The following is a 25,453-nucleotide window of genomic DNA, read 5'->3' on the forward strand; positions in this document are numbered from 1 at the left end:
ATCTTGGCCTTCACCACATCCTATGGCAAGGAATTCCACAGGTTGACTGTGCATTGTGTGAAAAAATACTTTCTTTTGTTTTAAACCTGCTGCCTATTAATTTCATTTGGTGACCCCTAGTTCTTGCTTTATGAGGAGTATAAAACACTTCCTTATTTAGTTTCTCCACACCAGTCATGATTTTATAGACCTCTATCATATCCCCCCTTAGCCGTCTCTTTTCCAGACTGAAAAGTCCCAGTCTTTTTAATCTCTCCTCATATGGAAGCCGTTCCTTACCCCTAATAATTTTGTTGCCCTTTTCTGAACCTTTTCCAATTCCAATATATCTTTTTTGAGATGGAGCGACCACATCTGCACACAGTATTCAAGATGTGGGCATACCATGGATTTAGAGAGAGGCAATATTATATTTTCTGTCTTATTATCTATCCCTTTCTTAATGATTCCCAACATTCTGTTTTCACTGCCGCTGCACATTGAGTGGATGTTTTCAGAGAATTATCCATAATGACTCCAAGAACTCTTTCTTGAGTGATAACAGCTAATTTAGACCCCATCATTTTATATTTATAGTTGGGATTACGTTTTCCAATGTGCATTACTTTGCATTTATCAGCATTGAATTTCATCTACCATTTTGTTGCCCAGTCACCCAGTTTTGTGAGATCCCTTTGTAATTCTTCACAGTCTGCTTTGGACATAACTATCTTGAGTAGTTTTGTATCATCCTCAAATTTTGTCACCTCACTGTTTACCCCTTTTTCCAGATAATTTTGAATATGTTGAACAGTGCTGGTCCCAGTACAGACCCCTGGGGGACACTACTTTTACCTCTCCCCATTCTGAAAACTGACCATTTATTCATACTCTTTGTTTCCTATCTTTTTACCAGTTACTGATCCATGATAGGACCTTCCCTCTTATCCTATGACAGCTTACTTTGCTTAAGAGCCTTTGGTGAGGGACCTTGTCAAAGGCTTTCTGAAAATCTAAGTACACTGTATCTACTGGATCACGCATGTCCATATGCTTGTTGACTCCCTCAAAGAATTCTAGTAGATTGATGAGGCTTGATTTCCCTTTACAAAAACCATGTCAACTCTTCCCCAACAAATCATATTCATCTAAGTGTCTGATAATTCTGTTCTTTACTGTAGTTTCAACTAGTTTGCCTGGTACTGAAGTTTCCATTTGAGTTATTGCCTTAAGTATATTTTTATCAATGAAAAAAAAATATATAAAATGGCATAGTCTACTTTTGACATACCCTTTCATCAGCTGTGCTGCTGTGAAGTAAGCAGCCATTGCTTGGTCATGCTCACTCTCAACTGCAAATGAATGTCCATATGCTATCCAAGCTGGTCCATAGGTTCTCTCAAGTGTAGTGGCTTTGCTAAAAAACACACACACACACAAAATCAGACCAACACATTATAACTACATCTGAAATTCATTATATTCATCTTATTGGAACACTTAAGCAGTAAACCTGCTGAAGTATAAATAGTCTGTGTACTCATGTATATATTTAATAAATTTGTAGTAAACTAATGAGTGTTTAATAAAGAACTTTGTCTCTAAACGATTATCATACTGGTGAAAGCTTACCTTTTGACACACATTATTTGACATTAAGAGAATGTATTATTCTCATTTTCTAAACTGATTTTAGCAAATTTCTAAACTATATTATTTAGATAGTGTTGTTAAGTGTGCATAGTGAAACACCAAAGGTAAATAGATGAACTAAATCCTTACTGCAAGGAACTAAATTTAACGGTGTGAATGCATGCAAAAGAGGTATATGGTTTTTATATCTACACATAAATCTTAAAGTAAAGACACCAACAAAAAGCGAACAGAAAAACAACTACATTACATTACATTACAAAATCTCTCTCTATTCATGCAGTGTAAACAATGTTTACCATTTTCCACTTTACAACAGAAATTTCATAATTTGACATAAACATGTTAGTTAGGCCATGTCTACACTAGCACTTATATTGGCAAAACTTTTCTCGCTCAGGGATTTGAAAAAAACCACCCGAGTAACATATGTTTTGCTGGCATAAGCGCTCACGTGCACCAGCACTATATTGGCGGGAGATGCTCTCCCGCTGACATAGCAACCGCCACTCATTAAGCTGGTTTTATTATGTCGACGGGAGAGCTCTCTCCCATCGGCATAACATAGCTGTACCAATACAGCTGTGCCTCTGTAAGCTTGTAAGTGTAGACATAGTCTGTGGGTGGAAATATTGCCTATGTGACTGCAAAAGTCTGGGCTTGCCTAAGGCAAGCCTATTATTCTCCATTCCAGACAGCTGCCCTGCCTGGGAAAGAAAGTGTTTGACACTTCTTTGAAGGACTGTCACCAAAAAGCCATCAAAACTGCAATTTAGGGTCATCAGCTTTGATCATCTGCCAACTACTGACCCATAGCCATGGAACAATAGTGTCCATACACAAGAGCCCACAAGAAGGGGGCAAGCATGACTGGAGTGTCTGGAGCTTCTCAATTTCAGCACATGGCACAGAGACTGAGGCCCTATTTAAGAGCAGAGACTCTGTGAATGGAGCCAACCATCACCACAAGAAAGACACGAAGGAAAGAGGAGGCTGAAACACTGACAAATTTCAGACTCACAGAAGAGGTGACATCAGAGATGGGGAAGATGCATCTCAGGCCTTTGTTATTTTCATCAGACAAGATGTCTAAGCTTGAAAGTATGCTCTAGAGTTCCAGAGCATCACTAGAATTAGAACCAGTTAGAAGCACATGGGACCCAGTGACTAGGTTCACTTGCAATGGGAGGGTGACTATATCCCCCATATGAGGCCAGTTTGTAACAAAACATTTTTGATTGATTGCCATATCAAAGGATTGCCGTATCTAATTGCCATATCAAAGAAAGGGTAAACACAGGGGACATACAGCAGCCAGGATTCCTAGGTTTCTGTAATTACATTTATTTACAATGAACAGCTCTTGTGTAATACTTTTATAGTTAGCTATTCTTTATTTGAAAATTAAATCCTGAATAATATTGACTTAACAAGTCATAAGCAACACAATAATAAATCTAATATTATTGGATATGAAGTTAAGCTTTTACCTGAGATATCTTCTGGCATGTTCATTTTTGTGACCGACCATGAGATAATAACATCCTACCGCAAACCATGAGACCTAAACATCAATGTCAAAAGAACAATACTAAGAGTACAGCATATGACGAAAATGATATATCTACAAATAATGATACAGGACAGGGAACAGAGAGCATTCAGAGAAGTTACAATATTTTGCCTGAAGTCATCACTCTCAGTTTCAAATTATTATAGCAGCATCTATTAGCATAGCTAGACCTATTTCCACTATAAACAGTTTTGAATGTTTTGTAACGCATCCATTTAAAGCCTTACCTAAAATAGGGCTCAAAATGAGTTGACACACTATGTTTATACACAGAATAAGAGGGCCACACATGGAGTTAAAAGGAAAACTTCATGTGTAGACTAGCCCTTAGAAAAAATGGAAAGGAGGGAAAAATAATCCTGAATGTACTCTATTTTTCTCCCAACTATTATAACTTGGTCAAAGATTTACAGGGTGGTATTCAAAGGCACCAATTGCAAACCACTTTCAATGAGTATTAAGCACTTAACTAACGCCAACAGTCATTTGCCACTGATGTCTTTGAATACTCTCTTAGGCTATGACTACATTTAGCTGTAGCACTTCAGTTTAGATGCTTAGGCTTGGTCTACACTACAAAGTTAATTTGACATAAGCCATCTTGCGTTGACCCAGTTGTGCATGTGTCTATGCTTAAATTTGCCTCCCACTGATGCAAGTACCCTGTTACAGCAACACAGTAACACCATCTCCCCGAGCAGCACTGAGCCATGTACTCAGATTGATGCAGCGAGAATGCAGATACTGCGTTATTTATGTTGACCCTAACAGTCTTCCAGCACCTGTCCCACAATGCCAGATACTGACCACTCTGGTCATAATTGTGAACTACACTGCCCAGGGGTCACAGAGACTAGAAGGCCTGCCTCCCTTTTAAAGCCCTGCAATTTTTTGTAATGTCTTTTCCTGATTGTCCAGCTTGGCAAGCACATTTAGCAGCTCCCCATTGTTGTGTGCAACTGCCAAGCTAACCATGCTGGCTTCATGCTCCAGATGCACTCCGGCTTGGAGCAGACAGGAGATATTAGATCTGGGCCTGTGGGAAGAAGAGATTGTGCAAGCACAGCTATAGACCAGCCATAGAAACATGGATGTTTATGAGCAGATTGCATGGGGGATGCAGGAGAAGTGGTACAACAGGGACCAGCAGCAGTGGTGTGTGAACGCAAAAGGATCTGAGTCAGGCATATCAGAAAGCCAGGCGGGCCAGCAGTCACTCCAATGCTGTGCCACAGACCTATTGCTTTTACAAAAAGCTGCATGCCATATTTGGCAGAGATCCCACCATCACTGTGGATACTTCTGAGGAGGCCAAGCCACAGGCCACTGGCATGAACAGTGAGGGGAATTGGGGACATGCAACCGGGGGGGGGCCATCTATGCCACGAGCCAGGACCTGTTTGAGACTCTACTGCAGTCCAGTCAGTCCCAGCAGTCGAGCACTGGCGAGTCCAATGCAGGGGCAGGAATATCAGATGTGTAATTGTATTTCCATTGCAATGATGTACTGATGGCACCCTGAAATTAACAGGTTACAGCTATTGACTTTTCATTAATTTACTCTTGCAAGAGGTGATAGGTGATATAACGAAGAGAGGTAGCGTTATCTGCTTTTCATTCTCCTGTACAGTCAGGCAGGGGGCCATGCAGAGCAGTTTAAATACACAGAAATATCCCTTGAATCCTCTTGAGAGATCTCAATGGAACTTTCGTGAAGGTACTTTCCAATCCTCTCCTGAAGGTTTCTTTCTCCACAACAGGACACTTTCCCATGCCAGTCAGTGATGGCTTCGATAGCACCATTGCAATATGCAGGCTAGCAGCATACGCGCCTGGGCAGCTTCGGGACACCAGCAGCAGCTGTGCTCCCTGTGCCCTTGTTTCCCTCAAGAGTAAGATATCAGCTAAAAGCCCCACTGCCTGTGGAAATTGGTACCAGTATTCAGTACCACTGCCCTATACTCAGTTGAATACAACAGAGCAATTCCCTCCTCATTTACCTCACCCCTGGCAGGCTATATGCACCATGGCTGGTGCTGAGAGTGGCACCATGCACAAGCACCCCGAAGAAGAAGTGTCAATAAGCATGTCTTGTTTAAAACTTTAGGGGAGCAAGGGAAGGGAGTTCTGAATCATAACTTTCACTTTCTGTTATGACTATATCTCTGTGCTTTATCTACAGTTGCTGCCACTGCGGTCTTGAGGGATTCCTCCTCCACACGCACAGAACACCTGAGCTAGATAAGGAGGAGAAAGAAGAGGACTCTGGATACCATGTTCAATGAGGTACTTCAAGACAGTGCTTTATCAGGCTATTAGCAAAAGAGCCTGGAAGGTGAATATTGCAGACGCCTGGAGAAGGAAAGAGTGGACAGGAGAAAGGCCTAGGAGTCCCAGCAGGAAAAGAAGAAGGAGATGTACCAGGACATAATGGGATTTCTCTGGCACCAAACACAGATGCTGCAGACTCTTGTCTCACTTAGCAATCCATGGAGAACTCCTGTACAGCACCACCCTTCATACCGCCTCAACATTCCACATGCTATCAGGGGCTGCATCCCTCCTCCTACCACTCTATCCCAGGGGGACATTAAGGACAACCACAGCTTCATGCACACTGACCTGTGAAAGCCATGGTTGCTGTATGTGGACATAAGCAACCCCCTTGTTAAATTCTGTTCCATTAATTTATTGCATGTTTAATGTATTGGATTTTAAATTGCACCATTTTTATTTTGCACTGGTTTTCTTACTGAATAAAAGTCTATTATTTGGAAAATAATTTATCTTTATTAATTCACAACATATGCTGCAGAGTGCTTAGCAATTCTGAAAGCACCTAATCACTTGTTACAGTACAGTGTGACAACCATTAGGATCCATGACAAACAGTGTAATAATCATAAATGTACAGCAAGCACTGCAAAATTAATAGGTGCATTGACAGTGTTATATTCATAGATATACAGCAAGCACCACACAATTCCTAACAGGCCTCAAAACAGCAAGGCCAGGTAGAGCACAGCAGACCACAACATATTACTGTGGCTCAATGTTAAAGCGGTCTTTAAAAGCCTCCCTTAGATAAAGTTCTGTGCTGAGCTCTTCTAATAGTCCTTGTGTTTGGCTGTTCAATCTCAGCAGGTAGCAGCTCTAACTCCATCCTCTAACCCAGCAGTAACTTTCCCCCCTTTGTTTCACAGATACTATGCAGAGCAGGCAGCTATAACTATTGGAAGTTTTTTTTCCACTGAGATCCAATCTTGTGAGTAAACAACAGCGTCCCTTCAATCTACCAAAAGTACATTCAACTGTTATTCTGCTCTTGCTGAGCCGGTAGTTGAATCTTTCCTTGATGCTGTCGAGGTGGCCAGTATGTGGCTTCATGAGCCAAGGGAGCAAGGGGTACGCTAGTTCCCCCCAGGATCACTACTGACATTTCAATATTACCAATGGTAATCTGCTGGTCGGGAAAGAAAGTCCCTGCTTGTAGCTTTCTGAACAGTCTTGTGTTCTTAAAGATGGGAGCATCATGCACCTTCCCTGAGCAGCCAAAATTGATGTCGGTGAAGCATCCCCAGTGATGCAACAGTGCTTGCATAACCAAAGAAAATTAGCCCTTTTTGTTGATATACACTGTGGAAAGATGGTGTGGTGCCAAAATAGGGTTGTGTGTGCCATTTATTGAGCCTCTGCAGTTTAGGAACCCCACTGCTGCAAATCCATCCACGATGTCCTGCACATTGCTGAGAGCCACAAATCCTGTGTAGTAGGAAATTATTAATGGTACTGCACGCTCGCATGACAACAGCCCAGGCAGTGGATTTTCCAACTCCCAAATGGTTTCTCACTGACCGGTAGCAATCCAGCATCGCAATTTCCACAGCGCAATCACCACTTGCTTCTCCACTGTCAGTGCAGCTCTCATCCTGCATCCCAGTGCTGAAGGGCTGGGGTGAACTCAGCATTTAGGAATGTGGCTTTGTGCATTCGAAAGTTATGCAGCCACTGCTCATCATCCCAAGCCTGCATAACAATTTGATCCTACCAGTCAGTGCTTCTTTCTTGGGCCAGGAGCAGTGTTCCAGCAGCAGCAGCTGCTCTGGGAATGCCATCAACAACCTTGCATTGGTTCTCACTATGTCCCACGGCAATCTACCCTTCAAGAAATTGTCATGTTCTCTGCTGATTCTGTTGCTCTTATGGCTCTGGAAATACTGGAGGATCATGGGTCCTGTGCTTGGAATGCTTATGACAATAATGCAGAGCTGTGCAGGTTCCGTGTTTTCTGTCTGCCATCCTTTGAAAGGAGAAAGGCCACAAGGGTTCATGGGATTTTTAAAAAAGATGGAAAAATTATGAGATATGGATGACATTATGGGATGGAAACCGTTGCACACTGGAAAGTTGACCCCTTGCTCCCAGTCACCCTGTGCAACTCATTTCTGCCCATCATGTGCTGCTAAAACTTCCCAAAATACAGTGTGCAGAAGGGTAGTTGCATACTGGGATACCTACCCATGGTGTACCGCGCTGTGCATTGACATAAGCACTCATGGTGAGTGCATTCAGTGCCGACACAAGGAGCCAAGTATGCACATGCACAAGTGATACACTAAATGCAGCAGCTTTACGCCGGTGTAACTTGCATCAACCAAAGTTTGTAGTGTAGACATTGCCACTATCTAGTGATGGGAGGGGTTCTCCCATTGCTGTAGATAATCTACCTCCCCCAGAGGCAGTAGGTAGGCCAACAGAAGAATTCTTCTGTCAACCTAGCACTGTCTACACCGGGGATTAGGTCGGTTTAACTACGACTCTCGAGGATGTGGATTCTTCACACCCTTGAGAAACGTAGCTATGTCAATGTAACTTTTCAGTGTAGACCACCCCTCAGTGTTTGAAAAAGGAAGAGAGAAAGAGAAGGAATTTTGTAAGTACTTAGTTTATGACATGAATTCATTTTATTTTAATTTCAAAAAAATTCTAAGGCTTGAACATCTCAACTGACTTTCTTGGAAAAACGGCCTCTGCACATGCACATCAAGTATATATCCTAACTGTCTTACCTAAGAGGTTAGCAATATAGAACAATGAAATCATAACATATTCATTGATATTTTAACAGGTTCAATGAACCCTCAATTCAGATGCAACAACAGAATTGTGTTACACAATGTACAAATTATAACAATTCAATCAACATTAGAACTGAACAGAATAGAAAGAGCACCTTTTTGTGTGTGTTAAATGTGGTGGCAGTTACAGTCACTGCAAGAACCAGACTTAGTAATAACTAAAGGTTATAATTCAACATGCTCATAAGGACCACTAGTGTAGGTGTGCTACCTCATGTTTTCAGTTATGGGATATACCCTGGCACCAAGCCTCAGGAATCTTCTAGAAAAGCAATGGTTGCTGGGAATGCATCCTTGAACATGCAAAGCAGAGGTTATAAGAAGCCAGAGAAGTCCCAATCACTGTCTCAGTTCCTTCCGCTAAAGCCCAAAATTATTAAGAAAGCAGAATTCCAAGGAAGAGGATAGGTGAGCAAGTAGTATGAATATGGAGAATCAACATTTTTGAAGAACTAATTACTAGTAAGTACCCTTTCTTTCGTCCTCAAAGTTTCCTTTGCATACTCTCATTGGAGGAAGTCTAGCTAACTATACTATTTCCCCATTAATGTTGGTTGAGAAATTCTAATTAAACAAGAATTCCAAAGTAGTCCTTCTAAAGCAAGCATCAGCTCTATGCTCCAAGTCAAAAAGAATAGTGCTGCATAGATATGAACAGAATTGCAAATAGCAGCACTGCAGTTTTCTGTTATGGAATCAGGTCATCTGGCTTAGCCTCAGGAGAGTGAGCCTTAAGACTTAAGTACTGTCACCCCCTGCCATGTCTCATTGCTAAGATTAAGATTTTGTCAGCTATTTTTAGTAAGTCACAGACAGGTCACGGGCAATAAACAAAATTTCAGGGTAGCTCATGACCTGCCCCTGACTTTTACTAAAAATAACTGGGACAAAATGGGAAGGTGGAGGGTCCAGCAACCACTGCTGTTGTGGCTCTGGGGGCCCCCTGCTGCCCCCGGCTGTGGCTGGGAGCTGCAGGCCCTTACCAGCTGACAGCTTCAGTCCCGCTGCCCCGGGGCAGAAGCGGAAAATGTCACGGAGATCTCTGGAAGTCACAGAATCTGTGACTTCCATGACCTCTGTGACATAATCTTAGCCTTACTCATTGCATAATCTAACCCCTTTCAACAGGTTTTGAGTAGAAATGCCATTCCATTTACAAAGCTACAAAAAGTTCCGATGGCTTCCTCCGTACCCTGATACTAGACAAACAGAAATTCAAAGCTGACATCAAGAACATCCAAACTAATTTCCCCATGGATGAGAATGTTTTTGAAATAAAGATGAGAGATTAATAGTCTGATTTAGCTGGAAATCAGACATTATTTTAGACAAGAATTATGAAGGAGCACACAATGCAATATTGTCCCAAGAAATATAGCGAATGAAGGATCAGCCATCAAAGCCTTCAGCTCACTCGCTCTTCTCTCAGAAGTACTTGTGATTAAAAGTGTTATGTACAGCGACAATCACAATAAAACAGTCTCTCAAAGGTTCAAAATGTGCATCCATTAACTATGTCAGCATTATGTTGAAATCACATATTTGGACAGATTTTTTGAAAGGCATAACTAGTGAAAAAGCATTATCCAGCCCTTTGAGGAAAGTTGTGAGACTAAGGCTTTGTCTTCACTACCCGCCGATCCGGCGGGTAGCAATCGGTCTATCGGGGATCGACTTACCGCGTCTAGTGAAGACGCGGTAAAATCGATCCCTGATCGCTCTGCCGTCGACTCCGGAAATCCACCTCGGCAGGAGGCGGCAGCGGAGTCGGCGGCAGCGGTCGACTTTCCCGCGTCCTCACCGCTAGGTAAGCCGACCTAAAATACGCAACTTCAGCTACGGTATTCACGTAGCTGAAGTTGCGTATCTTAGGTCGGACCCCCGCTGCAGTGTAGACCTAGCCTAGGATGGCTGAATACTTTCGATTTGTCAATAGGAGAGTACTCTGCCCAGATGGCAGACAGCTGAACTTACACTGACAACAAGAGAATGCTAAAAAACTTCAGGCATAATAATAGATGAAATAGGGACAGAATATGGAGACAGGTTGTTATCTGATATCCACAGAGAAAGCCATTTCCATTTCTGGGAGTAACATTCCAATGGCTTACGTTATCTAAAGACTATCCATCTAAAACATTTTATTTTTCTTAAATTAAAAACCAAGAAGAAAAGTTTTCCAGGCAGATTGAAGGTCCCTTACACATCTGCAACTAGCCACACAAAAGCCAGTCAGGAAATTCTACACGCAGCCTCAAATATTAATTACCAGAAGGGGGGCATTTGCGCCATCTGGAAGGCCAGAAGGTTCCTGGAGCTCGATAGCATTGGGTGGAAGTTTGCATCCGACATGTAGAATTATGCAACTGTCACTCTAAAGGAGGACTTTGAATTCTGAGCAGATAAAAAAACCCCACTAATCTAAAATTTAATTAACATTAGATTTGTTTTCTAAAAAAGAGGAAAATTATGATCAATCACGCAATCAAAGAAAGTTGTTTGCTGTGTTGGTCCCAGGATATTAGAGACACATGGTTGATGAGGTAATATCTGTTACTGGACCAACGTCTGTTGGTGAAGGACAAGATTTCGAGCTTACTCAGAGCTGAAGAGGAGCCCTATGTAAGCTTGACTCTTTCACCATCAGACTTTGATCCAATAACAAATACTGTCTGCCTACAAATCAAACAAATGCAACTCAGATTCATAGAAACATACAAAATAAATGTATTTTAAATTCACTGATACCAGTGATGATGGGACATTCTCCACACATTGTGTTTATTTGAATAGTTCTTATATTTGCACAGGTTATGTGCTTAGTTGAAAGAGTATTTGCTGAATACATGAAGCTGTATTTATTTCAATGTACAGTACACTAGTTACATGCCCAATCATGTATGTGTAGATTCCATCACGTAGGTGGAACACTATCTCTATGCACTGTTAAAGTTGGTAGTAAGCAGTGAACGGTGTGCATAGTACACCAATTTTCAAACTATCAGAACACTGTTTATAAACAAACTTATTCAAACATCTAAAAATCATTGATGCCAAGTTTGATGTTTTAAAAGACAATGCCTTTTCAGTTATCTATTCAAAAAGCATTGGGAACAATTCTATGAAGTGGGGAAAATGTTTTTCTTGCACATATCTCCCCAGTAAGGGAGAATGGAGTTTTAAGTGATTAAATCAATTATTTTTTACACAAAGGGTTTTAAACTTCTTAGCCCCACACCATCTTTTGGAGCATCAGAAGACTCTCACCAATATAAAATGTTGAAGGAATGTCAGTTATGTAATACTTCAGAATATGGAAGGAAAATTCCTCCATGCCTGCTGCAGATAATCATTTTATACTCAGAAGCACGACATTATCTTTTAGTTACTCAAGCTAAAATAATAGTGTTAATAATTGTAAAATGATCTATCTTTTTTTAAATCTAGCTAGAGTACCTGTTTTCATGACCTCCATCAGTGGCAAATTCTACAAACTGAATATATTTTATATTAAGAAATATTTTTATTCTAAATGGATTGTAAATTTAATCAAATTATGGCACAGGACAAAAAAAGAAATAAATTAACTATTTCCACACTATCATTTCCCAAGTCTGAATTCTGGTTGTTCAAACTGATTATTAAATTACAATTTCTATTGCTTTTACTTATGCAAAGCTGGAGGAACACACACTATAGGGACCTATAACAACTTACAGGATTATTTGGGTACAAATCCACCAATTTATGAGAAAGATAGAATAGCTCTGTATGGATGAAAAAAAGAAAGAAAATTAAAGCAGGTCAAACACTAACACATATTTTGGCCAATACAATTTTCTAAAGTAGTGCTAAATCATCTCATATTACAAATTGCAAATTAGTATATAAACTCAAATATTCCATTCTTTAAAGATAGATACTAAAAATAATTTTACCTTTTACATGTTCATCTTTTTTTCAAAATTTGAAACACTAGAATATTCAGTTATTTTGCATTTAAACAACAAAAATTGGTTTGTGAAGGGTATATGAGAGAATGTGAACTGTAAACCTGACTTTCTTAGATACCTTTGAAAATCCCAGTTTAAATGCTTTAGTATCTTTAAAGCAACTTAGAATTCCCTCCACAGAACCTGGCACTGGCCACTGTCAGACGACAGGATACTGGGCTAGGTGGAACATTGATCTGACCCAGCATGGCCATTCTTATGTTCTTAATACGGTTATGAACGGTACAATATATATATATATATATATATATACATACATACATACACACACTGATTGCTACGTTTACATTTTCAAAAGTCTTGCAAAATACATCAAAAACTCAAAAGTTAATCTGCCTGTAACTAAAAATAACTAACTACGTTGGTTTGCCTCTAATTGGAACCTTGATAGCATGAACTAACTTAAAACTTCAGAAATGTTGCTTCAAAATTAATATAATAAAATACGCTCAAAAATAAAAGCTAAAAAAGTTAAACAATTGAATCTAGAGTTCTTACTTTTTTTGGTAAAAATGGTGCTACTTAGTAAAGTTTGAAATTTTTTTTTATCATCACTTAATTACTTTAAGAAATCAAACACAGTTCTCTGATGATAAAGCTTATGCGGTGTAACAAGAAATCACACTACATTTTGCATACTGTGTGAGGGCATAATGCATGTTTTCCGGACAAAGTATATAAACTATTGTGCTCCTTCATGATAATGCTCTTCAACATAAAGAGATACTGTTTGCAATATACCTCATGTTTTATGAAAAAAAAAAAAGTTGGCTCAAGACATACTTGTAGAAAAACAAGACTGCGGGCTACATTTTTGAAAATGGCTGACTATATTGCAACTGCAAAATCTGCGAGCACACCTATTGCACACAAACAAGGGTTAGCACACTAAGGACTTGCCTAGAGAGTTAGCATGCGACACGCTGGGATGTAATTCTACAGCATTTAAGTGAGCTGGCACTAACTAGCTAGGTGGACTCTGCTACCATGCAGTAAAAGTTCCCATTCCAAAGAGGAGTAGATCAAAACGCACTAGGAAACTTTTAGTGCATGGTCCATATGGCTAGTTAGTACGCAGCACACTCCTGTGTTGTAGATTTATGCCCCAACTTGGCACACACTAGCTATCTGTTCACACAAGCCTTTAATGGCCCACTCGTACACACAAATGCCAGCATTTGCGCCAGCATTTCCCAAACTGTCGTCCATTGAGAGACTGCATGTCATTTGATGATGGCTCCTCAGTCTCATATCCAGCTGTTTCCATGGACCTCCAAGTTCTTCTTTGGAAAGAGCATGGATGACTGTACAAACAGCTGGAAACAAGGATCAGATGTCTAAGCTACACTACTGTTGTAGTTGCCACAGGGATATTGCGTACTTGTGAACAGCATCTTAACTGAAAGGAGACGAGATCTATGTGATTGTAAATGAGACAGGAGGCAGCTTGTGAAACACTCTCTATTAAGATGAAGTTCACACTATGGAAGTTTGAAAACTTCTGGCATACACAATACATATGCTCATGTATTTTGTGGTTCCAAGTAGCCACTTTTGAAAATTTCCCTCTATATTTGTTTAAAATACATTTTCTTTCATTGTTTGAACACTAGGCTGTTGAAAACATATCAGAACTTAAGCAATAATAGGTTGGCTCACAATAGTGACTCATTGGCTGCATAGCCCAAGGGATAAGACACAGAGAAGACTGATAAAGGGTACAGGACAATCATTTACATGAGTTCTCTTCCCTGTGCAGCTCTCCAAATCCCTGTTGTGAAGGTTTTTTTCCTTTTCCCTCCCTCTTTATGGCCATCCAGTGGAAACTGCATGCAGAGGGTCAGATATTTCTTGCTGGTTCAAATCTAAGAGTTGTGGGGAAATCTTGGTTTTATTTTTAGAGGCTACCCTAAAGACAGCAGGAAAATAACCTAAGTGTCCTTTAAAAATAAAAATCTATATTTGACTCTAATCATATTACAAAATTAGTCAATAATATTTCTCACCATTTGCTTTATTCAGCTCCACGAGTGTCCCTATGTGCACAGGTAAACAATTGGCATGGAAAGGATCTTTTTCCATTACTCTAAAAATACAGACACAGGAAGGATTATTATAAAATAAATTGTTAAAATCATTTAATTGATTTGGAGACAGATTACTGTTATAACATATTATATAGTGAGCAATTAGCACTTTAATCAATCTATAATCATAGAATATCAGGGTTGGAAGGGACCTCAGGAGGTCATCTAGTCCAACCCCCTGCTCAAAGCAAGCCAAATCCCCAGACAGATAAAGGGTAATCATGATCTCTTCACAAGATAATCATGATCCCTTCACAAGTGGTCATTCCCTGATAGCATAATAAAGTCTAACCACACAACAGAACAATTAGAACTGATTTAGCTAAACAGATAAATTAACAAGAAATTCTGACAGATGGAACAGACATTAGGAAAACTGAATGCAATTTGCACTATATTTGTTTCACACTTAGCTACCAAATGAATGCAGAGTATGTATTTTTCTGTCCATCCATCCTGTAGGACCCACAAGCTCTGGCTGGAACATAAGAAACCTTAATATATTCCCCTTTACTCTCTGCCCTCCTCAAATGGCCTTGCATCATGATAACCATCTCTCTTGTGAACAGGGATGCACAGCACCTTTCTACAGAATTCCTTACATCAAAAGCACTATTTTTAGATTCCACTCACTGAAAAGGGAAACCCCATGACCATGTTTCAAGCTGCAACAGTTTAGTTTCCTTTTTTCAAATATCTGAGAGCATGGAAAATGCCCATTTAATGCCCCTAAAATGTCCCAGAGTCTTTCACTGTAGGAAGCCCAGAATTTTGCAAGGATTCAGACTTCTGAGGAGACTCCCACCACAAAGGCTCAAGAATCTGTCACAACCCTCCTTCTGACAAAGGGCAGCTGGACAAATCCCTGTGGAGTTGATAATGCATCTTCATGTTGAGTGGTGTGACGGGTGGGAAGAGGGTGCTAGAAAATGAACACAAGGGGTGAAATCCTGGCTCCACTGAAGTCAGTAGGAGCTTTGCTATTTGCCTCAGTGCAGCCACGATTCACTCCAGGTGCTGCACGTCCCAACAGGGCTTAGTATTACGCCTATGCAGTATTCCCAAACCTTGCCAGTACTGGACTCAAAGTTGTAACCCATTTGGCAATGTCTTGGCTTGCTTTGGCCAACCAAAAGATTAACTATATTTTAAAATAAAAGTTAAAACTTTCAAACCTTCATTTTATAAGACCAATATATTAAGAGTACTCACCTGGAGAAAATGTAGGGGTTAACATAAAGCAGCATTATATAAAGCCCAAGTATTTTGCTTTGTGCTGCCACACAGTAAAACAGATGTACTTTTACAACACCAAATGCTAGAGTCAACTGCATGTTTACTGTAGATGAGATATTAGCTTGCAAAATATACATTAAACAACTGAGTAAATAATATATTTGGGTGAACTTGTGATTATACAGAATTTATTTCTGCATGCCATCTGAAGAGTAGCAAAATGAAATTTCAAATAAATATCAAAGTTGCTTCATGTACTTACACAGAAGTAAGCTTGTAGCACATTTTGAAGTCACAGTTATAATAATGCCTTTCAGCTAAGGACACTACTACATCCAGATTGTCCTGAAGACCATCTACAGATTCAGGAATTATTGTTTCACTTGGCTTATTATACTGAAAAACATAATTGTAACATAAATATGATATAAAATGGGACGCAATGCTGTGAGTGTCATAGCACTAACTGTTCCATGCTGGCCTATGCTACATTTTTATCTCCAGAAAAAAACACTTTGGAAGTAATGCATTTTAAGTCAGCCAGAATTAGAGGTTTCCATTAAGTAAGGCTATAACATACATTAAAGGAAATGAATATGAAATTGTTACACGCTTCTATTAATGGAGAGCTATAATGGCAATTTGGTCATAACACAATCAAAACCATAAAAGAATTTTTAAATTATATCTTTGAAGCTAAACAGTTGTGTATGATACTTACATCTGAAGTCAAGATTTCCATAGGATTAATCAGATTTTTACCTTTTTCAGTTTGTTCTCAAACAGAAAATGAAGCAATTCTTGTTCTTCTTCTGTACACTGTTTACCAAGAGGTAGAGATTCAAGAAGCTCTTTTTCTGTGTAAATTAAAAAAATATGAACCTGAGGTAAACTATGTTTGAAGTAAACAAAAAAAAAATTTCAGCAAGTTGTAAATAACTGATTTTCATTGAATGCAAAGGCTGTGAAGTTTTGTGATGTCCACCCCAATACCACAAGGAAAACAGCATATCATAAATACCCAAAAGTGACTAACTGCACTCTGCTATGATAATATTGAGAGATATGGAAGTAAATGACTGAATCCTTTTTGTTTTCAGTCCCTCTCTTTCTACAATTCTAAATTAAAGTTAACATAAAGATGGAGTACCACAGCCTACTGTTTTATACTTACACTGTAAGCTAAGGTCGTTCACTGAAATGCAAGATGTTGTCTAAAGAAAGGATTCACAACAGTTTGGCATCCATAATGCCAAATCCCACTGTGGTTTCTTGCCATAAGCAACCCAAATCCCACAATCCTTTTTTGCTTCAAAAGAGATCACCTAAAAAAAGGCTGCTAACTCCCAGTAGGGAGCACTGGAGCTGCAGGAGGTGCTGGTTAGGAGGTGGAAGGGCTGGGTTTATCTTGCTCCTAGCACCTGGCAGATTTGATTGATTGTCAGTTTATGAAACCCAGTGGTCATACCCTCATTGGTTGTGTCCAACAGTGGTGATTATTTTTCGCTGAAACCTACAGCTTAAATGATTAACAGTTTTTGCCCATTTAATATAACCAAAGAGTTGCTAATATTTGGGCATGGAATATTCTTTCAAAATAATTTTAAACTGATTACTCTGACTTTTATCTACTGGACAAAAATGTATGTGAAACTGGAGATGATTTCATTTATATTTGAGAAACAAACACTGCTAATCCAAACCTTCTTGTGCCGTTAGCATATGGTGTGATGTTAAAAGGTCAAATGCTTCAAAGCAGTAAACATCAAGCTTCAAGGCTTCTTTGTAGCTGTACGTTGCCAGGGTTCTATTATCCAGAGCATCATAGATCTTTCCTCGCAAAAGGCAAATAGAACTCTTGATCTAGTGATGGAAAAGCAAGGCTGGAGGTCAGACACTGAATCAATGTATGTAATTTGGTTTTGAGCACAAATGAAATGGACTACCTGAAAAGTAAAAAGCATTTAATATATGATGGAATCTGGTTTTTATTGTTTTTATTGCCTTGATATATAACATGTTACTAATAATCTAAAACCAAAACGAATACTACATTAAGCTGTCTACAGCCAAACAAGAACTGGTTAAATACATGACAAAAATAAGTAGACTAATATGCAATAATTCAAACAAGAGCCCTTGAGGGTTATTAAAGAGAGCACTAATTTTACTATACTGTTTCACAACCGGAAGATAAGCTCTTTTATTACAGCCCAAATTGTCTTAACTTTTCAGTTGCACTCTGGTGTTTCTTGAGAAACCTATGAGTAATACCAGAAGCAGTGGAGCTACGTCTGTCACTCAAGAGGATGGCAAGCTCTATGTTCACATCTGAAAGATTATCACTGAAACCACAATTAAAATTAAATCTTAAATCCTAGACAAGTTGATGGTTCAGCCCCTGGTGATACTCCAGCTCCCCAAGGGCAACTTCCTAATTGCTACTGCAAGCAGGTAAGTGATTTTTAATGCTGGTATTTAAGGGTCTGTCTACACTTGGAGTTTCACACTAAATTCACGTGCTACCTTAATCCAAATTAATATTCAAGTGTAGTCAAGCAACGCCTCATTGACAGAAGAAATGAAGAGATTAAGGCCAGGTCTACACTAAAAAGTTAGATCAACATAACTGTGTTGCACAGGGTCATGAAAAATCCACCCTTGCATGATGTAGTTAAGTCAATCTAACCCCTGGGGTAGACAGTGCTAGGTTGATGGAAGAATTCTCCACTGACCTAGCTACACAAGCATAGTTTGACTTCTATAGTTGGGGGGGGAACGGGGACAGCTCCAGTAGGGCCAATGGGACCATGCATGGGGTGGGGTGGGAGGGCAAATTCCACACCTCTCAAAGAAGTGAATTAACTACAGCGATGGTAGAACCACTCCCATTGCTGTAGTGAGTGCCTACACTGAAGTGCTACAGCGGTGCAGTTGCAGCTGTGCCGCTGCATTCCTAATGAAGACATAGGAAGTGTGTGATGGAGTGGACTAGGCTCTGAGGCCCCCTGCTGGAAACCTTGCGGCCCTGCTACACCCATCCCCAGAAAAGGGCAGTAGAGAGGTCCTCCAAGCTGCCTAGAGCAGCTGTGTGGGAAAACAGCCAATCAAGGCCCAGCAGGCTAGTATAAGAAGAGCTGCAGGGCCAGAGTGAGTTCAGTTCCTTGTTAGAGCTGAAGGAGCATGGATGGTGTGTGGCTGGCTGAGGGAGCTGCAGGACCTCAAATGAGGTAGTGCTGCCAGAAGCCGGGAAGAGCAAGAAGGAGCCCTGAGCTGATTGCAGGGACTCCATCAGGACAAGGCCCTGAGATAATGGTGAAGACAACACAGGATGGCGGGGAAGTAGCCCAGGGAATTACAGCAGCACGACTTAGATAAAGGGACACAGTGACAGCTGCTATCTACAGGATGCCTGGGTTGGGACCCGGAGTAGAGAGTGGGCCCGGGACTCCAGCGGGGGAACTGAACTGTAGTGGCCCAGCTGAAGAGCTATGGCCAGAAAGGCCCTGAGAGGGGAAGACATTGCCTCCAGTGGAGGAGCCCCGGGGCACTACTCTATTCCGGAGCATGGACAACCAGAGAGACATTACAGAGGCCCGTTGGATTTGTATTCCGTAAAGGGTTTGCTTTGCTTTTATCTCACAGACAGACTGTGTATGACTTGGCCGGCCGGCTGAGTCAGTGAAGACCCACCACAAACAGGTAGAGAGAGTGCAGGCACACGCACTCGGCCAGGGGGTGCTCGCAAGAGGTGAGTGCAAACCCGTTACACAGAGTTAACACCTCAATAAAATACTTAAAAGGCAGAGGAAGTTCATTCCCTTATTGTTATTTATCTGCAGTCCAACAAAGAAATGATAGTTTACATTGTCACGGCTCGATTCATATCAGGAAGACCTAGAATTTATTTATTTTAAAACTGAAATAGATTATGTAGAACTCCCTAGAAATTCTCAATTATTAATTCTGAGCAAGCATTTGTACAACACCAGTAATAGTGACAAACCAGGATTATCATTTAATGTAAGCAATAATCAAGGCAGCTAGTAATATAAATTTCTGACTAAATGGAGAAAAAACATAATACTTCTGGAATAAATATTCATTATCCTATAATAAAAGTCGAACACACATTCAATTTCAAGCCCAGATACCAATGACATTACTTTCTGATAAATCCCTGTATAATATTAACATTCTTCTTCAACTATGAAAACATCATGTTTTGAAAATGCTACCTACAGAGGATTGTGACATCTCCCAGTCACTGGTAGAGTCTTTCAACCCACTTTCATCCTTCAAGTATTTTTCAAATAGTCTTTTGTTGATTGGCTCTTCCATGTCAAGAATATCAAGAGCCTGTTGATGCTCTTTTGCAGCATACTACAGAAAAAAACAAGGGTAAGATGTTAAGCATTTAAAATTAAAACACCAATAATTAGACTATGGCAAGTAAAAATTATAGAGTTGGTAGGCCAAGCCACTTCACATTTAGGCATATCTTTATTTAGCTGTATATCAGTTTACCATCATAATTTAATTGTAGTGAGAGGGCATGGTCTCCCTCCCTTATGGACGGAGAGAGAGCCGCGACCACCCCATAGCGGGCAGAGCTGGGACACCTCTGACCACCCCACCAGAAGCAGAGGGGTGGGACAGAAACTGGAAATATAAAAGGCAGGCCTTCCAACTCAGTTGGAGGAGAGCTGCCGGAGGAGCAGGACGTCTCCCCTCGCCCGCTGCTGGAGCTCAGATCCAACAGAGGCTGCTACAGCGCCAGAGACACGGAGGGACTGTTGGAGCTGCCAGGCACCAGGGACACAGAGGAACTGTTGGGGCTGCCACTAGCCGTTTACCTCAGTGAGACGAACAACAACCCCAGAACCCAGGTACTCCCTGAATGGGAGTGTAGGAAGAAGCCCAGGGAAGCCAAATAGGGTTCGGCTGCATTACTGACTGCAAGTGTGTTGTGGCCGGATTCCCCGCTGACCCAGTGGCAGTCCACTCTGCCACTGTTAAGGCCCTGGGCTGGGACGCAGTGAAGTCAGGTGGGTCTGGGTCCCTCTACCCTCCGTGCCACCCCACCCCTGGAGGAGGCAGCCTCCCCACCTTTGGGCCAAGAGGACACCAGTCGGGTTTGCTGTCTGCCCCACCAGAGAGCTGATCTCCCTAGACTGCTGTGTTGCTCTGCATGACTTCAGGCCAGAGCCCTTAATTTTTGGCTGCCCGCCCTGGCTGAGGGTCACTGACTCAACTGCTGCCTGACCTGAAGGCTTGGGCCTACTGACTGTCGGCTAATTCCCCCCTGAACTGAGTCATTCCCATGGCATTGTAGCGAGGGGGCGTGGACTCCCTCCCTGACGAACAGGGAGAGAGCCGCGACCACCTTACACTAACAATTCACAATATTCCAGTATTGCTCAACCAAACATTTGGAAAATGAATACCTGCAGAATGATCATACTGCCTATCACACAAAAAATTCCCCCCCAGGAGTAGAGAGTTAAAGAAATCCCTATGACAACCCAGTTCCTGTTTCTCTGCCCTCACACCCCGAGCCGAGCCAGGGGAGCAGACACCCACAACCCCTCCCCCCAGAGCCCAGTTGTGCCCCACCCCCAGCCCAGACACCTGCCCCCCTACCCCTCAGAGCCCAGGGATCCAGAGGATGAAACAAAGGATGAAACCCTGATGCTGGGTCCCAGGCTTGTGTGGAGTTTCCTGAGCACCACCATCTCCTTCCCTCAGGGCATGCAGGGAACTGCAGCCGGGAACCCTCTAGCTCAGTGATTCTCAAACTTTTGTACTGGTGACCACTTTCACATAGCAAGCCTCCGAGTGTGACCCCCCCCTTATAAATTAAAAACACTTTTTAATATATTTAACACCATTATAAATGCTGGAGGAAAAGCGGTGTGTGGGGTGGAGACTGACAGTTCGCGACCCCCACATAATAACTTCATGACCCCCTGAGGGGTCCCGACCCCCAGTTTGAGAACCCCTGCTCTAGCTTCCTCCCCATCCCCGCAATGTCTTCTATGTGTGAGCTGGTCTCTGCCAGGTCCAGCGGCCCCTAGTGGCGGCCAGTAGCTCTGCAGCCCATTTCTGTGGGGGAAAGGAAATTATGTATGCACAATATTAATTTCTGCAAAAGTCTGCATTGCGCAGTGGTGCAGAATTCCCCCAGGAGTAACATACAGCATGCTGCATGGAACTCAGTTTACCCATCTTACAAGGATGAGGGAATAAGTCTTCTCTCACAGGATTTGAACCTGTAGTTGCAGTGAGTATAAGCGTTTCAACCCCCAAATTTAGACCTCTAAATATTCCCCTTCTAGTGTAAAGTGTGCCATATGTGGTTTGCGTATTTACGTAGCATGCTTTGTTTAGTTTGATTTTATCCAATATTAACTAAAATATATACTTACATGACATCTAGCAGCAAGGTATCGACACGCTTCATATAACTAAGAGAAATAAAGAGGTTTGAAATATACTTACTTATCAAGGAAGCTACAAACAAAACTCCCTAGTATTAATAGCAAAAAGCTGTTATTCCTACATCAGTGTCTGTTTTTCTTCTGGCTAAAGATTTCTTTCTTACTACCCTGAATCATTCTCTCAAGTCTCTAACTCTTGAGGTAGACAGTAAATGGGGAAACCTCAACCCATCCTGTCTCCTTAACCCTATCTTATCCCCTCCATTTCCCTTATCTTGAAATACTCTTTCCCTATATCCCTTCCCCCTTTCCCTACAAGCACACTCTTATACATCACCCTATTTCCTTCCTATCTTTTGACTGTAGTCATAGGGCATGTAAGCTATTCAAACTGCTAGATTTCCTCGGCTCTCTCCCCTTTATCTCCTCCAGTGTGGTTCATCCTTTCCACCTCAGCAAAACTTCCATGACCAAAATCACTAATGACCTTCTAGCCCACTTTGTAAATTTCTTCTATACCGGGGATCGGCAACCTTTGGCACGCGGTCCATCAGGGAAATCCACTGGCGGGCTGGGACGGTTTGTTTACCTGCAGCGTCCGCAGGTTCGGCCGATCGCAGCTCCCACTGGCTGCGCCGTCCCCAGGGACTGCAAGAAGTGGCGTGGGCCGAGCAATGTCTGAACCTCTCCAACTCTGAAGGCACTTTCTCCTCTTTTGATTTCCACAACTCTAGTTAAAGTGGGAGGAGAACTAGAACAGCACACAGTCCCTTCCCTAAACCTATTGGTCCCCTCACAGGTCAGCCCTTGGCCCTTTTCTCTTCTCTATATCATTTTCTCACCATGACCTTACATTATGCAGTTTACGTAACTACTCTTCCTTTAAATTTGGATTGTTAGCTCTGAAAGTAAAGAACCTATAATGCATTTAGCACAGTTCAGCTGCTATTTAGCACCAGGTATAGCACTATGGTTCTAAATAAATAACAAAAGTATTATTTCTTGTTTGAAATTACTTACCTTATCTAGCTTGCGTGATCGAAGGGCGTGTGCTGCCCTATGATACTGAGCCGTCAGGTAGAGACATTGGGCCAGCCAATAGATGTCCTGAGGTTCCTCTAAAATATATATAACCCCATTAAGTACAATCCTAAAACACTTGCTTTTATCATAATTTTGCATGGCATAGACATTTTCAGGTCATTAAAAAGATGTCAGTATACTGCTCTTCCTCAAACTAGTCATCTCAAGAAATTACTGTAAAAATAAAATGCATCTTTTTGGACATCTCAGAAATAAGAAAATTTAAGAATTAAATCAAACCCTAACACTAAGACTGAACGCATTATCAGCAGCAAACAAGGATATAAAAAAATCTACCACCAGTGTGCATACCATAAGTAACAGAGGGGAAATAAAATTGATGTGGAAAAGAGAAAAATAACATATGTATGCTGTAGGTGACTCCAGACTTTGAATGCAGTAACAGCAGAAAACAAACTTTTAACCGTTTTTTCTTTCAAAGTTTGTGCAGAAATTAGTGCCTGCAAAAGCAAAATATTATTTTCAAGTTCTAGAAGTATGACAATTAGATCCTGATCCCAAAACTTACGAATGTGCTTAAATTTACACACTGTGCATAATCCCATTTGAAGGATCAGGTACTTAGTAGGTAATAAAGCCATTGCAAAACAGATATAAAGAGCAGATAAGGAAATACTCCAAAATCTGAACATGGACAAATAATTTGGTCCAGGTGACATGCATCTATCGAAAACTATATTTAAAGAGAGTCATGATGAACTGAGAGAGTCTTCAATATTGAAGAAAAGCAAAACTGCTTTCAAAGGAAAGAAAAGTTACCCTATCAATTACTACCCCATAAATACAATAGACCAGGGGTGGCCAAACTGTGGCTCGTGAGCCACTTGCAGCTCTTTTACAGTTAAAGTGTGGCTCCCGAAGCCCCACAATCCACCCCCATTCTCTACCTACCAGGCTGGGGGGGGAGCTCAGGGTTTCTGCCCTGCAGCGGGATGATGGGCTAGGGGCTCCTGCCAGAGATGACTGGTGCCTGCTGAGAGTGGGGGGAGGGGGCAAAATTTAACCCCCCCCCAATAGCTTGAGTCACGCCGCCCCCTTACCCTCAGTGGCTCCTCCCTGCAGCTCCCAAGTGTTAGCTTTGCATCGAGAGGCCGTGGCAAACAGGTGGGAGCTGCAGGGAGGGGCCACTACTTTAGTTCCATGGGGAGAGGCAGCAGCAGCTCTCCCTGCTGCTCGCCACTGCCTCTCCCCACGGTCGCAGCTCCCAGCTTGTAGACTTCAGCAGCTGCCGTGCAAGAAGGGGGCCCAGTGGCACCATGTGACGGACCAGGACCAGAAAACCCTGGCAAAAATCTGGGGGGGCATGTGACCCCATGTGCCCTCCCCACATATCTCCTCTGGTGTCTGCCCAGCGGAGATGGGGGGCTCAGGACTTCAGCCCCATGGGGTGTGCCTGCTGCGGCTTAGGGCTTCAGCCTTCTGAAGATTGTCATATGTGGCTCAGAGGGTCAGTAAGTTTGGCCACCCCTGCAATAGACTAAGCACTAGAAAAGGTACTGCAGGAAACAATCTTGCATTGGCAGTGGACTGGACTAAATTATAAAAATTCATTATTTTTCATTTCAGTGCTTATGAATCTGCAAAAAGGTTCTTGCAAGCAATAGAGATTTTTCCAAGTGGAAGGAGTTGACCCTCCATGCATTTCCCAGCCCTGAAGGACAGAATGTTTTTCAGCCTGGGAAACAGGCTTAGTTCTTGCACTAGTAGTTAGAGTACATTTTTCAAGCACAGGAGTTAAACATGCATGAATGCTGAATTGCACGCTATCTATTCTAGCAGGTCAAAAATCTAATGCTCCACTTGGGTAGATGGTATTGCAGAGAGGATCACAAGAATATTAAATATACAATGGAACCTCAACAATATACAAGAAGCTGAAAAAACTATCACAGGCAAAAGTTTTAATGAAACTAATATTTTAAATTAAGTGAAATAAAATGTAACGATTACTTACCATGAGACAGTGAAGCAACTTTGTCTGCCCAAAACAAGGCACTTTGATACTGTTGCTGGAAAAGAATGTTAGAAATGTTAGGGTTTGTTTATTTAAATATATTATTTAGCTTGATATGTCTTGCTATTACTTAAAGTGGAGTATAACACCAGATTCTTCATTGGTGGCTGTCTAACCCAGGGGTAGGCAACCTATGGCACGTGTGCCGAAGGCGGCACGCGAGCTGATTTTCAGTGGCACTCACACTGCCTGGGTCCTGGCCACCGGTCCAGGGGG

General features: G+C 41.5%; 1 protein-coding gene across 1 annotated transcript in view; it reads right to left on the bottom strand.

Moving 5' to 3' along the window:
* CDC16 (cell division cycle 16) overlaps nucleotides 1-25,453 on the bottom strand; it is a 70,856-nt gene that overhangs the window by 40,004 nt on the left and 5,399 nt on the right. Inside the window, exons 2-12 of the mRNA XM_065412861.1 lie at nucleotides 25,178-25,232; nucleotides 23,140-23,237; nucleotides 22,108-22,146; nucleotides 19,922-20,062; nucleotides 17,383-17,542; nucleotides 16,442-16,536; nucleotides 15,942-16,075; nucleotides 14,363-14,442; nucleotides 12,061-12,110; nucleotides 3,123-3,196; nucleotides 1,271-1,396 (exon numbers count right to left, since the gene is read on the bottom strand). Of these exons, the coding sequence (XP_065268933.1) occupies nucleotides 1,271-1,396; nucleotides 3,123-3,196; nucleotides 12,061-12,110; nucleotides 14,363-14,442; nucleotides 15,942-16,075; nucleotides 16,442-16,536; nucleotides 17,383-17,542; nucleotides 19,922-20,062; nucleotides 22,108-22,146; nucleotides 23,140-23,237; nucleotides 25,178-25,232 (1,052 nt within the window). The remainder of the gene's footprint in view (nucleotides 1-1,270; nucleotides 1,397-3,122; nucleotides 3,197-12,060; nucleotides 12,111-14,362; nucleotides 14,443-15,941; nucleotides 16,076-16,441; nucleotides 16,537-17,382; nucleotides 17,543-19,921; nucleotides 20,063-22,107; nucleotides 22,147-23,139; nucleotides 23,238-25,177; nucleotides 25,233-25,453) is intronic.

The sequence above is a fragment of the Emys orbicularis genome, chromosome 1 (genome assembly GCF_028017835.1).
Source record: "Emys orbicularis isolate rEmyOrb1 chromosome 1, rEmyOrb1.hap1, whole genome shotgun sequence".
NCBI lineage: Eukaryota > Metazoa > Chordata > Testudines > Emydidae > Emys > Emys orbicularis.